This window comes from Ursus maritimus, unplaced genomic scaffold (genome assembly GCF_017311325.1).
Source record: "Ursus maritimus isolate PB19 unplaced genomic scaffold, ASM1731132v1 scaffold_7, whole genome shotgun sequence".
Classification (NCBI taxonomy): domain Eukaryota; kingdom Metazoa; phylum Chordata; class Mammalia; order Carnivora; family Ursidae; genus Ursus; species Ursus maritimus.
In genome coordinates this window covers 26,287,013-26,300,111 of record NW_024426885.1, presented here as the reverse complement: position 1 = coordinate 26,300,111, position 13,099 = coordinate 26,287,013, and the positions used below count along the sequence as shown (strand labels likewise).

Here is a 13,099-nt window from a genome sequence, read left to right as displayed (position 1 = left end):
TGTGTGTGTGTGTGTGTGTGTGTGTGTGTGTGTGTGTGTGTGAGAATATATATTGATACAACCTTCCTAAAGGGCAGTTTGGCATTATCCACCAAAATGTCAAATGTATACCTCCTTTAACTCGGAAATCTCATCGGAGGGAAACTATTCCATAGACAGAATGTACAAAAGGGCAAAGATACATATACACGTGTACAAGAATGTTCACTGTAACTTGATCTGTAATAGTGAAAAATTTGAAATAACTTAAATATAATTTAAATAGTAGTATAGTCATATAATGGAACTGGTACTCACTAAGGTATCAGTAAATAAGATCTCAGTAAAGACTAATATATTGTTACCCGAAAAAAAAGCAAGTTGTAGAATCAGACGTATGGAATGGTCACATTTTTTTGGGTAAAGACTTTTTTTTTTTTAGGGGCGCCTGGGTGGCACAGCGGTTAAGCACCTGCCTTCAGCTCAGGGTGTGATCCTGGCGTTATGGGATCGAGCCCCATATCAGGCTCTTCCGCTATGAGCCTGCTTCTTCCTCTCCCACTCCCCCTGCTTGTGTTCCCTCTCTCGCTGGCTGTCTCTATCTCTGTCGAATAAATAAATAAATATCTTTAAAAAAAAAAGACTTTTTTTTTTAAAGATATTTATTTATTTATTTCTCAGAGAGAGAGAGAGCACAAGCAGGGGAGTGGCAGGCAGAGGGAGAAGCAGGCTCCCTGCTGAGCAAGGAGCCCTCTGCAGGACTGGATCCCAGGACCTCAGCTCATGAGTTGAGCCAAAGGCAGACGCTTAACCAACTGAGCTACCCAGCCGTCCTGATTTTTTTTTTTTTAAGTAATCTCTACACCCAATGTAGAGCTCAAACTTTCCCTATATATTTTTACATGGATACAAAAAGTGTGGATGAATACATACCAAGGGCGACAAGGATTAAATCTGGGGAGTAGAACTGGAATTTGCAGGCCAAGAGCATTTTTTATATAGTTTTATATATAGTTTTGTGCTATTCGAATTTTCTTTTTACACTTATTTATTTGAGAGAGAGAGAAAGAGAGAGAGAAAAAGAGAGAGCACGCGTGCACACGGGGTAGAAAGAGGGGCAGAGGGAGCGGGAGAGAGAAACTTAAGCAGACTCTGCCCTGAGTGTGAGCGCAACTGGGGCTAGATTTCAGGCCCCTGAGATCATGACCTGAGCTGAAATCAAGAGTCAGATGCTTAACCGACTGCACCACCCAAGTGTCCCTGAAATGGTGTTTAAACTTTTGTTAATAGAAAACTTTTTTAAAAATAAGAAAATGATAGGAAGGAGCTTCTAAAAGGCAAATGAATGACTAGCAGTGATAGTGATGGACGGTGGAAATATAGAGAGGGATCATGGTTGGTTGGGATGATCAGAAAAGCTTTCCTGGATAAAAGAGGGCATGAAAGATGTTTCCAAGTTAGAATATTCCAAACAGAAAAACAAAGGCAGGAGAACACCAGTTGTCCTTGTAGGACAGCAAGATGATGTGCAACAGCAGGAAATACCTTTGGTAATGAGGTGCCAATGTGGGTTTCTGAGTAGCCCAGAGAGGCCCCAAGAATGTGGTGTTTTAAGATTAAACTCTACAAACTGCCATTTATAAGATAAATTACTAGTAGATATGTAATGTGCAACATTACATAGCTAATACTGCTGTATGATATATAGGAAAGTTGTTAAAGAGTAAATTTCATCACAAGGAGAAAAAAAAATTTATTTTACCTATGTGAAGATGGGTTAGCTGAACCTATTTATGGTGCTAATCATTTCACAGCACATGTAAATCAAACAATCATGTTATATGCCTGAAACTTACACAGTGGTGTATATCAATTATTTCCTAATGAAACTATAAATAAAGGAAGATTAAACTATAACAACTAAAAAAGATTAAACTAGCAGTAGTGGCGCAGTATGAGATTAGGTGAAGGTTAGCTCCCAGAGCGCGGGTGCCCACTAGGGGGTGCTGATTCAAAGCATAGGCCCACTTGGATTTTCTGGTAAAAGGAAAGTACCGCATTATAGAAGGTCAGATAAAGAGGGCGTTTGGACAGTTGGACAAATTAGGAAAATAAAGAGATGAGTAAATGTTAACCCACCCCTTACTATCTCGCGCTCCCCAACCCATAGAACACAAAACTATGCATAACAGTATGACTGTAGCACGTGCCGCTACGGCTCCGCTTAAAGCAACTACTATTCCCAGGCTCCGTTGCGAGGCCAGGGACCTCTTCCCAGGTGCGAGTGGGTCTCGCCGCAAGGCCTTTTGGGATCCGTAGTCTTGCAGTGTCTTCCGGGAATTGTAGTTCCTTTCCTACAATCTGCGGGGCGAGGCGGCGCCGGCGACCAGAGCTGCGCTGGGTGTTCAGGGGCCAAGATGGCGGCGCGCCGGGGACGGAGAGACGGAGTCGCGCCGTCTCCGAGTGGGGGCCCCGGCCCCGACCCCGGCGGTGGAGTCCGCGGCAGCAGTTGGGGGAGTCGGAGCCAAATGCCGTATGGGACTGTGGGCTCTGTGAGTGGCGGGGAGCAGGTGAGAGGCTGGCGGTCGGCCCGCGGCTGGCAGCAAAGCGGCGTGTGCCGGGCGGTGACACGTGGACGCTACAGGAAAGGGAGGAAGCGCTTGGGAGGCGATGCCGGCTGCCTGCGGGAGACGGGTTGGGCCGAACCGACCTGGGCTGTTTGCTGGAGGGACGCAGGCAGAGACGGGGGTTCTCATGGCCATTCCTCTGGAACGCCGGAGGGGCATAGCCGGGTGTTGGAAACATGGCCCGTGGTGGGGGGTCAGAGATTCGGACTTGGAATCCAGGGTTAAGACCTCCCTTTAAGGATACCGAGTGGGGGTGCCCCTAGCACCGCGCTGCAGTGCTTTTTCGGAGCCACGTGGGGTGGGGGGAGCAATTTTCCCGGGAGAACTTGTCGGCTTCCCCTCCCCCTCTAGGCGGCTCTGGCACCCACGTGGGTTGGGCTTCTGGTGGGGGGGTGGCCCGCGGGTCCACGTGGGGGCGGGGAGGGGATGTCCACGTGGCTCCCGCTCCAGGCTGCCCGGCATCTCGTGTCGGCGTTGGAGCCGCACTGCTGGGAACTGGGTGTGTCTCAGCTTGTCCCGCCATCTCCGACCGAGTTGGGGGCCCCTGGCCGAGAAGGAAGGTAGGGGCTGCTGGAGTCAACTTTGCTCAGGGTCTTGGAGTAGTCTTTTCTCTCCTGCATTGGTCCACGGCGTCTCGACAGCGGACGGTGAAGGACCTTCCAGATGTGCGGGGCGACAGTTCCCTGCGGATGGTGGAGTGTGTTGGGGAGGGCAGAAGGCTGAGTGAGGTTGAAGGGCTGTGGAGTAAGCTTCTGGTGGCTTCTGTCTGACCGGCTTGTGGTGGGTTGTGAGTCATGGGCATTGGCGTTTTGGTTGCCTGCGGAGCTGCCTCATTTGTGATTCGAGGGGTCTGGGGAGTGTCAACATATGCATGGGACAAGCCTAAGTAAGGGAAAGAGAATCCTTTCTCCCTCCCTTTTTCCTTCAGCCTCTCTTTTGAGGAGGCAGCTAAGCCTGCTTCTGTGAGCTGACACATACAAATTGAGGTGATCTATATTTAAAGCTCTTTGCAATTTTGCTGGGGATGGGAAAAGTTGGAGGCGATTTAAGAACTATTCCAACACTAGTTGAACATTTATTGGATGATGGTGGCTTCTTCTGTCAGATTCTGTTTCCTTGGTCTTCGTTTCTCCATACTTAGCGTTATCATCTCACTCCTCAGTAGAGGGCTTCTTAAAAGTTGCCACCTAGAGTGGTGGGCAGGGCTTAGTCTGAACTGTTACCTCTTTTAAGCAGTTAAGCTGAGTCCTTGAAAGCTTTTGGGTGTTTTGTTTTGCTTTGGTTTGGTTTTGGTTCTAGGTGGGAATTGGGCTGCAGGCTACCAGGTAATGTTAGTTGCAGCAGACCAATCCAGGCCCTTGCTTCTGAGGCCCTAGCTTGGGAGCTGCTCACCTTTCAAAGGAGAGGCAGGAAGGATCCATGACCCAGCTGTAATCCAATTTTGGTGGTCATCTGGGGTGGGAGAGGGTCTCACGGAGAGATTGTGTTTCCTCTCTCACCTGCCCAAGAAAGGTGGATATGTGGAATCTACTCTTTCAACTGATATTTATTGAGATACTGTGTTCAGACATAAGGGATCCTGGGGTAAACCACACATAGTCCCTGTTCTCTAGGATTGTATGGTTTTATTGGGATAGACAGACAATAAATAATGATGAGTGGGACAAAAGGAAAGTGCAGCATATTTGGGATTATATAATGAGCTAGTAGTCATCTACATTGCAGGGTCTGGGAAAGGACATTTTAAGTTGAGACTTGAAGGCTGTGTATGGTGGGGGAGGGAAGCTTTCATCAGAGGAAATAGTATGGGAAGGTCTTGAAGTGGGAGAGAACATGGCTTATTGAAGAGATGGAGAGACCTGTGTGTCTGATGCATAGAGAGAGAGGCACAGTGGTAAGAAAGGACACAAACTGGAGCAGAAGAGCCTGGTGGGGAAGACCAGGACCCCTGTGAGTCACATTAAGGAGTTTAAATCTAGTGCTAAGAGCAGTAAGATGCCATTGGAGGAGTTTGGGGAGGGTCTCAAAAAGTTATCAGATGTGTATTCTTAATAGTTTGTAGTTGGTTTTGAACCCTGTAGGGACAAGACTGGATGTGAGAAAGCCAGTTGGGAGGTTGCTGAGGTTAGAGATGCGGGTGGCTGGCTCACTTTTAGCCTGGGTTTAGCCTCTAGATGATTTTGGTAGTCTGAGTGCTGTGCTGTTTGGGGATTGAGGGATAGGTGATGTCAGGTGAAGAGGGGGGTACCTGCCTGATGGGGGGTGGTGAGGGGGGTCCCAGAGTTGGGCATTGCCTTAAGATTCTGGCCTAGTGGCTGGGTCAGGTAGGTGGCAGGGCAAGTTGAGATGCAGCCTCCTTGCTCACCCAGGATTGTTTGCTGAGCCAGGTGCCATTCAGCTGCTGGTCGTAATTATAGGATTGTGAAGGTTTGGGAGGAGTTAGTGCCTAAAACCTGCCACCTTTCACATCCTCTCTGGACGTGGCCTCCTAAAATTATCTAGCCTTTTCTCTCTCTGGGCATTGGAACTCCTTAGCTTGGTTAGGAGGGTGGGTATGAGGGTATAGTCACACCTGTTGCTTTTTTTTTTTCTCCCCTGTGGAAGAGGTGCAGAATTTGCCTTTGCTGCAGAAGGGGAGGGAGGAATTGGCTTGTCCTTATTTGTTCCTGTTTTTTGGCCTTCATCATCTGTTTCCTATAGTGGAGATACCCCTGGCTCTGGCCTTGCCAGCCCCATTCTAGCTACTTCTAGCCCTGCCCACGCCCACACTCTTGACAGGTCTGGGCGGGTGGCTCCCTGCCTGACAAGGCTGAAGATGTTGCTAATTTTCAGGCAAGTGGTGGGGTGGGGCTTTTCCATGTACTGAATCAATGAATCAAGCTTTCTCTTTTGTGCTCACGTGGTCGAGGTGGGAGACTTTTCCTTTGGGACTACCGTTGAGAGGTTGAGTGGCACACTGTAGGGCCTTCAAAATAAAAATGTGAATTAAGTGTGAATGTCAACTGTGTATAAGACACTGTGCTGGGCATCATGGATCATCAGGAAGTATAAGCACAGTTTAAACCCTTCCCAGATCCAAGAAGGATATAGGCTAGTATGGTGCAAAGGGTTATTTGCCCCAAAGCTGCTTAATGATGCAAGGAACATAATGATTGCCAGAAAAATGAGTGCTACAGAAACCTGACTGAATTCAGGGGTATGATGAGAGATCAGCGTGGTTTGGGGAAGCCCTAGTTGTCTTGAACAGGGTCGGGTTTGAGCTAAGCAGAGAAGAAAGGCCTGAGTGGGACTTGAGGGAGGTAAGGTGATGGAGCTGAAACTGCCTCCTTGCTGACCGCCTCCCCTTTGGTGAACCCCTCAGACTGTCTCCTCTTACCACTGCCAGCAGACAACGCTTCTAAACAATTTCGTTCTTTTTGATGTTTTTACTCCCTGGTTTAATAATCTTCTGTGGCTCCGACTGTTTCTGGATGGAGTCCAAACTTTTTTTTGCCCAGAAGGTCCTTGAACACTGCCATCCTGACTGGTGCTTTGGCTCGTGAGTTGTACTTCTCTGTGCCCAGCAAGTGCAGAGGTTTGGCTTTGGTGGGGCTCCTGCTGAGTCGGGGGCCGTTGGTGGAGGGCTGGGTACCTGGTTTACAGAGCCGATCATACAGCTGCCCCAGAGCTCCCATGCCCTGCAGCCTTCAGGCCCTTATGACCATCCCCTTTGCCCCAGGTGCTGCTACACGAGGAGGGGGATGATTCTGGTTTTGTCAGTCTGTCTCGGCTTGGCCCCTGCCTGAGGGACAAGGACCTGGAGATGGAGGAGCTGATACTGCAGGATGAGACGCTGTTGGGGACCATGCAGAGCTACATGGACGCCTCCCTCATCTCCCTCATCGAGGATTTTGGGAGCCTTGGGGAGGTAAGCTGGGGCTGGGCTTAAATGTCTTCAGGTGGGAGCTTTGTATTGGAGGCTATGGCTCAGTGGCTCTGCTTTCCAGGATCTTGGTTTCTGGACACCCAAACCAAGCCTTGAAGTGTGTTTTTTGTGTCTCAGTGAGAGTTGGGCTGTAGGATGCTAGATGATGTCCCATGTGAGGATGCCGTGTCAGGCTTGAACAATAGTCCAAGGCCTTTCCCCCTGCATGGGCCCCCATCTTACATGTCCAATGGGTTCCAATTTGTTTTGAGTCCAATTCCAGCCTAGCCAAGGGTTGTCTGCTGAGTATCCCACATCTTACCTGAGGGTAGAGGGAGTATATGAAACATAAGCCTATGCCTCAGTTCTGACAGGCCTCTCTTGGCACTAGGGAGGTGGGAGATGGCAATGAATGAGATTGGAGCCCATGCTTTCTAGCATTCAGATCTCTCTCTCTGGCAAATTGAGCTGAACTGAGCCTGGGAGACTGTTTCTTTTGGCGTTGAGTCCTTCTTAGTGGCCAGTAGGTTATTAGGGATGATGGTGGGACCTTCCTGTTGTCTTTCTGGAGCAGAGCAGGTTATCTCTGGAGGACCAGAATGAGGTGTCACTGCTCACAGCTCTGACAGAGATCTTGGACAATGCAGATTCCGAGAACCTATCTCCGTTCGACAGCATTCCTGACTCAGAACTGCTTGTGTCACCTCGGGAGGGCTCCTCTGTGAGTGTGGGACCTGGGGGGGGGTGTGTGGTTGGCGCAAAGGTTAGAGCCACGACTGTGGGCCTACTCATATAGTTGTGAAGCACAAACTCATGTCAGGTCTTTTCCTCTTCCTCAGCTGCACAAGCTGCTCACCCTCTCCCGGACACCCCCGGAACGTGACCTCATCACCCCCGTTGACCCACTGGGGCCCAGCACAGGCAGTAGTAGAGTGAGTGGGGTAAGCCTGACCAGGGGAGCCTCAGAGACTCCCAGGAGGGAGGAGGGTGTGGAGACAGGCCTGGAAGAATGTATCCTTGGAGAAAACTTCTTCAGCTTCTCTTCTTTCCTACAGGTTGAGATGTCTCTCTCAGATCCTCCTTGGGACTTCTCCCCACCTTCCTTCTTAGAGACCTCCTCCCCTAAGCTTCCTAGCTGGAGACCCCCAAGATCAAGAGCCCGCCGGGGCCAATCCCCTCCTCCCCAGCAACGAAGTGATGGGGAAGAAGAGGAGGAGGTGGCCAGCTTCAGCGGCCAGATGCTTGCTGGGGAGCTGGACAACTCTGTGAGCAGTATCCCAGACTTCCCCATGCACCTGGCCTGCCCAGAGGAGGAAGATAAAACCGCAGCAGCAGAGATGGCAGTGCAAGCAGCTGGTGACGAGAGCATCTCCTCCTTGAGTGAGCTGGTGCGGGCTATGCATCCATACTGCCTGCCCAACCTCACCCACCTGACGTCACTCGAGGATGAGCTTCAGGATCAGCCGGATGATTTGACACTGCCTGAGGATTGCGTGGTGCTAGAGATTGTGGGCCAGGCAGCCACAGCTGGTAATGACCTGGAGATTCCAGTTGTGGTACGGCAGATCCCTACTGGGCCCCAGCCTGTGCTCCTGGATGACTCGCTAGAAGCCAGTACAGCTTTGAAGCTACTCATGCCTACACTAGAGTCGGAGACAGAGGCTGCTGTGCCCAGGGAAGACCTCTGCCCTGAGAAAGAGGGGTTGTCCGTGGACTCGGAGGAAAAGCTGGAGTCAGTCTGCTTATTGGAGCCCAGGGAGGTCATGGAGCCAGTGATGCCCAAGGGGCCTCAGAACCCACCAGCCAATACAATGCTGAGCTCCCAGAGAGCTCGAAAGGGCAGGAAGAAGAAGAGCAAAGAGCAGCCAGCAGCCTGTGCAGAAGGCTATGCCAGGAGACTGAGGTCATCTTCTCGTGGGCAGTCTACCCTGGCTACAGAGGTGACCTCTCAGGCAGGAAATCTGCCTCAGGAGGAACTGCAAAGAGAGGTTGGACCTCCTCGTAGTAGAGGGAAGCCCCGGGCTTGGGCTCGGGCCTGGGCAGCTGCCTTGGAAAAACCTAGCTCTGGGAGCTTGGAGAGTAGTGCTGGACTAGCTAGTCCTGACAAAGAAGATCCTCTAGACCTTTACTCCAACTTGGTTGACGGCATCCAGGCCAACCCTGTTCAAGCCCACGTCTCCGCTCGAGCTGACCCCATGCCACTTGATTCTGTTGAAGCCGATCCCGTTGAAGTTAATTCTGTTCTAGCTGACCCTGTACCTGTTGATCCTGCATTGGTTGACCTTGCTTCAGCAAACTCAGAACTGGTTGACCCTCTCCCAGCTAACCCAGTACTGATCGACCCAGTCCTGGCTGGCTCAGCAGAAATTGACCCTACAGTGGTTGTTCCCATCTCAGATGACTTGCAACCAGGTGACCCTGTCCCAGCCAACTCAGCACCAGTTGACTCTGTTGCCAATGACGTGGCTCCAGTTGATCCTGTGCTAGTTAAGTCTAGGCCGTCTGATCCCAGACGTGGTGCAGTGTCATCAGTCCAGGGAAGTCCAGCTCCCCAGCTCCTTCTGGAGTCAGAGTCCTTGGACTCTCTAAAGACCGTCATCCCTGAAGTCCAGGAGGTTGTGGGTCCTTTGAAGGTAGAAAGTGGTACCAGTTCCGTACCCCAGGAAGCCAGACCTCGGCCTCTTAGCCTATCAGAGTACCGGCGACGAAGGCAGCAGCGCCAAGCAGAGGCAGAAGAGAGGAGTCCCCAGCCCCCAGCTGGGAAGTGGCCCAGTCTCCCAGAGACCCCCACAGGGCTAGCAGACATCCCTTGTCTTGTCATCCCACCAGCCCCAGCCAAGAAGACAACTCTGCAGAGAAGCCCTGAAGTTCCTCCTGAGGCTTGCTCAGTGCCTGTGGGTCCCAGCCCTGCTTCTCCTAGTCCTGAGCCACCTGCAAGCAAACCTGTGGCCTCAACACCCACTGAGCAGGTGCCATCCCAAGAACTGCCACTACCAGCAAGACCTCCACCTTCTGCTGTGCAGCCCATGCCTCCCACAATGCCCACTGCTTTGCCTTTCCCCCCAGGTGGGCTAGGCATGACACCCATGCTGCCCCTTCCTACAAGTGGACAAGGGATCCCCAGTCTGCCCCCACCACCCTTGCAGCCTCCCAGTCTTTCGATGTCTATGGGGCCAGTGCCACCTGATCCCTATACTCACTATGCTCCTGTGCCACCCTGGCCTTGTTATCCCCCTGTGTCCCCTTCTGGCTATCCTTGCCTGCCCCCCCCACCAACAGTGCCCCTAGTATCTGGTACTCCTGGCACCTATGCTGTGCCCCCCACTTGCAATGTGCCTTGGGTACCCCCTCCAGCCCCAGTCCCACCTTATAGCTCCAGCTGTGCCTATGGGCCCTTGGGATGGGGCCCAGGGCTGCAACACCCTCCATTCTGGCCTACTGTGCCACCACCTCCTTTGCCTCTAGCATCTGTTGGGAGAGCTGCTCCCCCACCCAAGGTGGAGCCCAGTGGCATTCCAGCTGGCCCTTCTGAAAGCGTACTTCCTGGGCCAATGGCTCCTCCCCTCAGTCTTGGGTCAGCTGGCCAGGGAGCTCTGCAGGTAGAGCCCACCAAGGTGGAGGTCAAGTCAGTGCCTGTGTCGCCCCATCTGAAACACAAGGTGTCCTCCCCAGTGCAAAGCCCCCAGATCAAGACTCCACCATGTCTGTCTGCTGAGAGTGTGGCTGTTGAGGAGCCTACATCAGAGAGGCTAAAGCCTGAGACCCAGGAGACAAGGCTCAGGGAGAAGCCCCCCTCTCCTGTTGCCAAGGCTGTTCCCACACCCACACCAAAGCAGAGCACTGTAACTAAGCTGCCTGCTGTCCACCCAGCCCGTCTAAGGAAACTCTCCTTCCTGCCTACCCCACGTGCTCAAGGTCCTGAGGATGTGGTACAGGCTTTCATCAGTGAGATTGGTAAGTGCCACACAGTTTAGTTGATGTGAATGAAGGGCATGGGGTCTGGATGGTGAGTGTTCTCCATAGAACAGGACAAACCACCTTGACGGGGCTGGGCTTTGTGGCTTTGTTTGGAGGGTCGTTTGTTTGGAGTGTTCTTGAGGTAGAGCTCTGGGTTTGTTTGATTCCTTCCTGCTTTGTGTTGCTGCCTTTGTTTATTTAGTACAGTGGGCAGGGGGAGCATAAAGGGAGAAGCGAGGTGATTTGGGAATTCTAGGACCTGAGTACTTCTGTTTCCTATCCTGTGTTGTGTGCTTCCACAGGAATTGAGGCGTCAGACCTGTCCAGTCTGCTGGAGCAGTTTGAGAAATCCGAAGGTGAGGAATCTGGGTTGCTATGCTGAACCCCTTTCTGTTGCTATTTTCTTTGGGCCCAGCCCTGTAGTTGCTTAGATGGAAGGAAGGGAGTGGTGGAGGGGCAGACTCAGAGAATCAGTCTCATTCTGATAGGAATGGAGAGACAGGATTGACCTACAGTACAACCTAAGCCAGGGAGAGGTTGGTGGTACAGCATGGCAAGAACTATAAAGAGTAGATGAATATGGAGATCTAAGAGGGTTGGGTTGGTTGCGGACATTTTTCTAGAGGGTAGTAGCTCTCAAGCTGGGCCTTGAAAGATAGGATGGTGTGTGTGGTGAGTAAAGGCAGAGGTATAGGAAGGAGTGTGTGTGGTGTGTTCAGAAGGCAAGGGATAGCTCAGCTTTCTCAGTACAAAGCAAGGACCTAGGTACTGTGGAGGGTATTGTGTCCTGTTCTCAAGGACCTTATGGTCTAACTGGGGAGGAAAATTACAGAAATGACTCCTGAATTAGTAACAAGTATCTATAGTTCAAGGAAGAATATAAAATACGATAAGTGTAGAACAAAGAGACCACAAGTCCAGGAAGTTAGTTAGGCCACGTAGAACCTTACATGCTAGGCTTAGAAGTTTGGGCTCTGTCTCAGATTCAGTGAGTAATTAACAGATGTCTCTAAGCAGAGATATGATTAAAAATAGTAGCAGCATACCCACTAGAAGAGAATGGGGCTCTCTGGGGAGAACCCAGTGAAATATGTAGGTAAAGTGGATTTTCCTTCTTTGGGTCTCAAAGCCAGACCTTCTGCACCTCCTCAATCTGGAACATCTGGTTGGCCTTTTAACTAATTTGGTTTCTTTGCAGCCAAAAAGGAGTGCCCTCCCCCGGCTCCTGCTGACAGCCTGGCTGTAGGAAACTCAGGGTGAGTATGGAGACATATAAGCGAGTTACCCTACAGCTGTTGGTCAGCAGCCGGCCGGCACTTCAGGACCGTCAACTGAATGCCTCTGTTGCAGGGACTTTTAGTTAGCTTTAGAGTCCCTGTTTCCCTCTGCCCCACTCAGCCCATCACTACAGGACACTGTCTTGGGTGGTGAGATAGGAGGATGTGTACCATCCTCTGCTGATGCCAGTCTGGGATTCCACACGTCCTAGAGGTGCTTTTTATCTTCTGGCAAATTGTGCCTTTGGGGATTTCTTTCCTTTCTTTAACAAACTTTAAGCTTGCTCGACACTGGTGATGGTATAAGATCAAGTGGGGAAGATGTTCATGGCTAGGGCTCTCCTGACTCCTTGGAGGAGGCACCCAGGATGTCCTTGTTCCCCAGTCTTCCAGCACTGAGAGGCCTTTTTTCATTTATCATGTTCATGCTACCCTATCCTGTTCTGCCAGGCATGTTCCCATCCACATTGATTTTGGGTTGTTTTGAGCTAGGTAGGCAAGGCTCCTGGCTTAAAGGAAGTGGGGGGTATTCAAGGTCGTAGCCAGCCTGAATGAGCCAAGTTGAAACCCAACCTACATTTCGGTCACTAAGAGCCCGTTTGTGCTGGAGGAGAGTGATGGGGCAGTTTGTATCCCGTTCTTTTCTGCACACACCCCTCTCCCATTGCTTTGTGAGGAAAACAGATGTACAAGATGTTGAGGAGGCAATGAACCAGGCTTTCCCTTTTCCCCCGCCAGCAGCGTTGACACTCCCCAGGAGAAGAGGCCCTTAGACCGGTTACAAGCCCCAGAACTGGCCAACGTGGCAGGTGGGTTCAGAGTGGGGAACTCTGCCTTTGATTAGTATACAGCAAATGTTTGTGGAGCTCGCCTTGCACCAGGTGTGTGTAGGTGTTGGGAATACAGAGATCTGATCCTCATCCTTGAGGTTCTCGTAGTCCAGGGAGCAGATGTCTAAACCAATGACCATGTTGAGTATCAGAGAGGTATGTTAAAGAAGACTTTGTGGTTTATAGTGGGGTCTGAGATGGGACAGTCAGGGGAGGGTTATATAGAGAAGGTGTAATCCCTGAAGCAGAGGTTTGAGAAAATCACTGATACCAGGCATTCTAGGGAGATGGAATAGCTGGAGTAACTGAAGAAACAAAACCAGCCTGGTATGTTTGGGGGAATTGCGAGTTGTTTGGTTTGGCTGGAGTGTAGTGGCTGATGGGGGTGGTGGGTAGAACTAAAGCAAGAGATAAAGCTACAGTGGTAAGTAGGAGGTCAGATTATGGGAACTTTGAATGGCATGTTAAGTTGTTTGGACTTTATCTTGTGTATTGAAGAAGCAATTGGTTTTGGGGTGCTCCCTC

General features: G+C 50.9%; 1 protein-coding gene across 4 annotated transcripts in view; it reads left to right on the top strand.

Annotated features, from left to right (window-relative positions):
* Positions 1-2,343: 2,343 nt before the first annotated feature.
* Positions 2,344-13,099, top strand: part of PPRC1 (PPARG related coactivator 1) — a 14,341-nt gene continuing 3,585 nt past the window's right edge. The window contains exons 1-8 of one of the 4 annotated variants that reach the window (XM_040624412.1): positions 2,344-2,549; positions 6,325-6,513; positions 7,085-7,231; positions 7,350-7,442; positions 7,566-10,464; positions 10,770-10,823; positions 11,666-11,723; positions 12,483-12,553. In XM_040624412.1, the coding sequence (XP_040480346.1) occupies positions 2,397-2,549; positions 6,325-6,513; positions 7,085-7,231; positions 7,350-7,442; positions 7,566-10,464; positions 10,770-10,823; positions 11,666-11,723; positions 12,483-12,553 (3,664 nt within the window). In that variant the 5' untranslated portion in view covers positions 2,344-2,396. Of the gene's footprint in view, positions 2,550-6,324; positions 6,514-7,084; positions 7,232-7,349; positions 7,452-7,565; positions 10,465-10,769; positions 10,824-11,665; positions 11,724-12,482; positions 12,554-13,099 lie in introns of all 4 variants that reach the window. The other 3 variants (XM_040624411.1, XM_008709616.2, XM_040624413.1) reach the window with 3 other exon arrangements.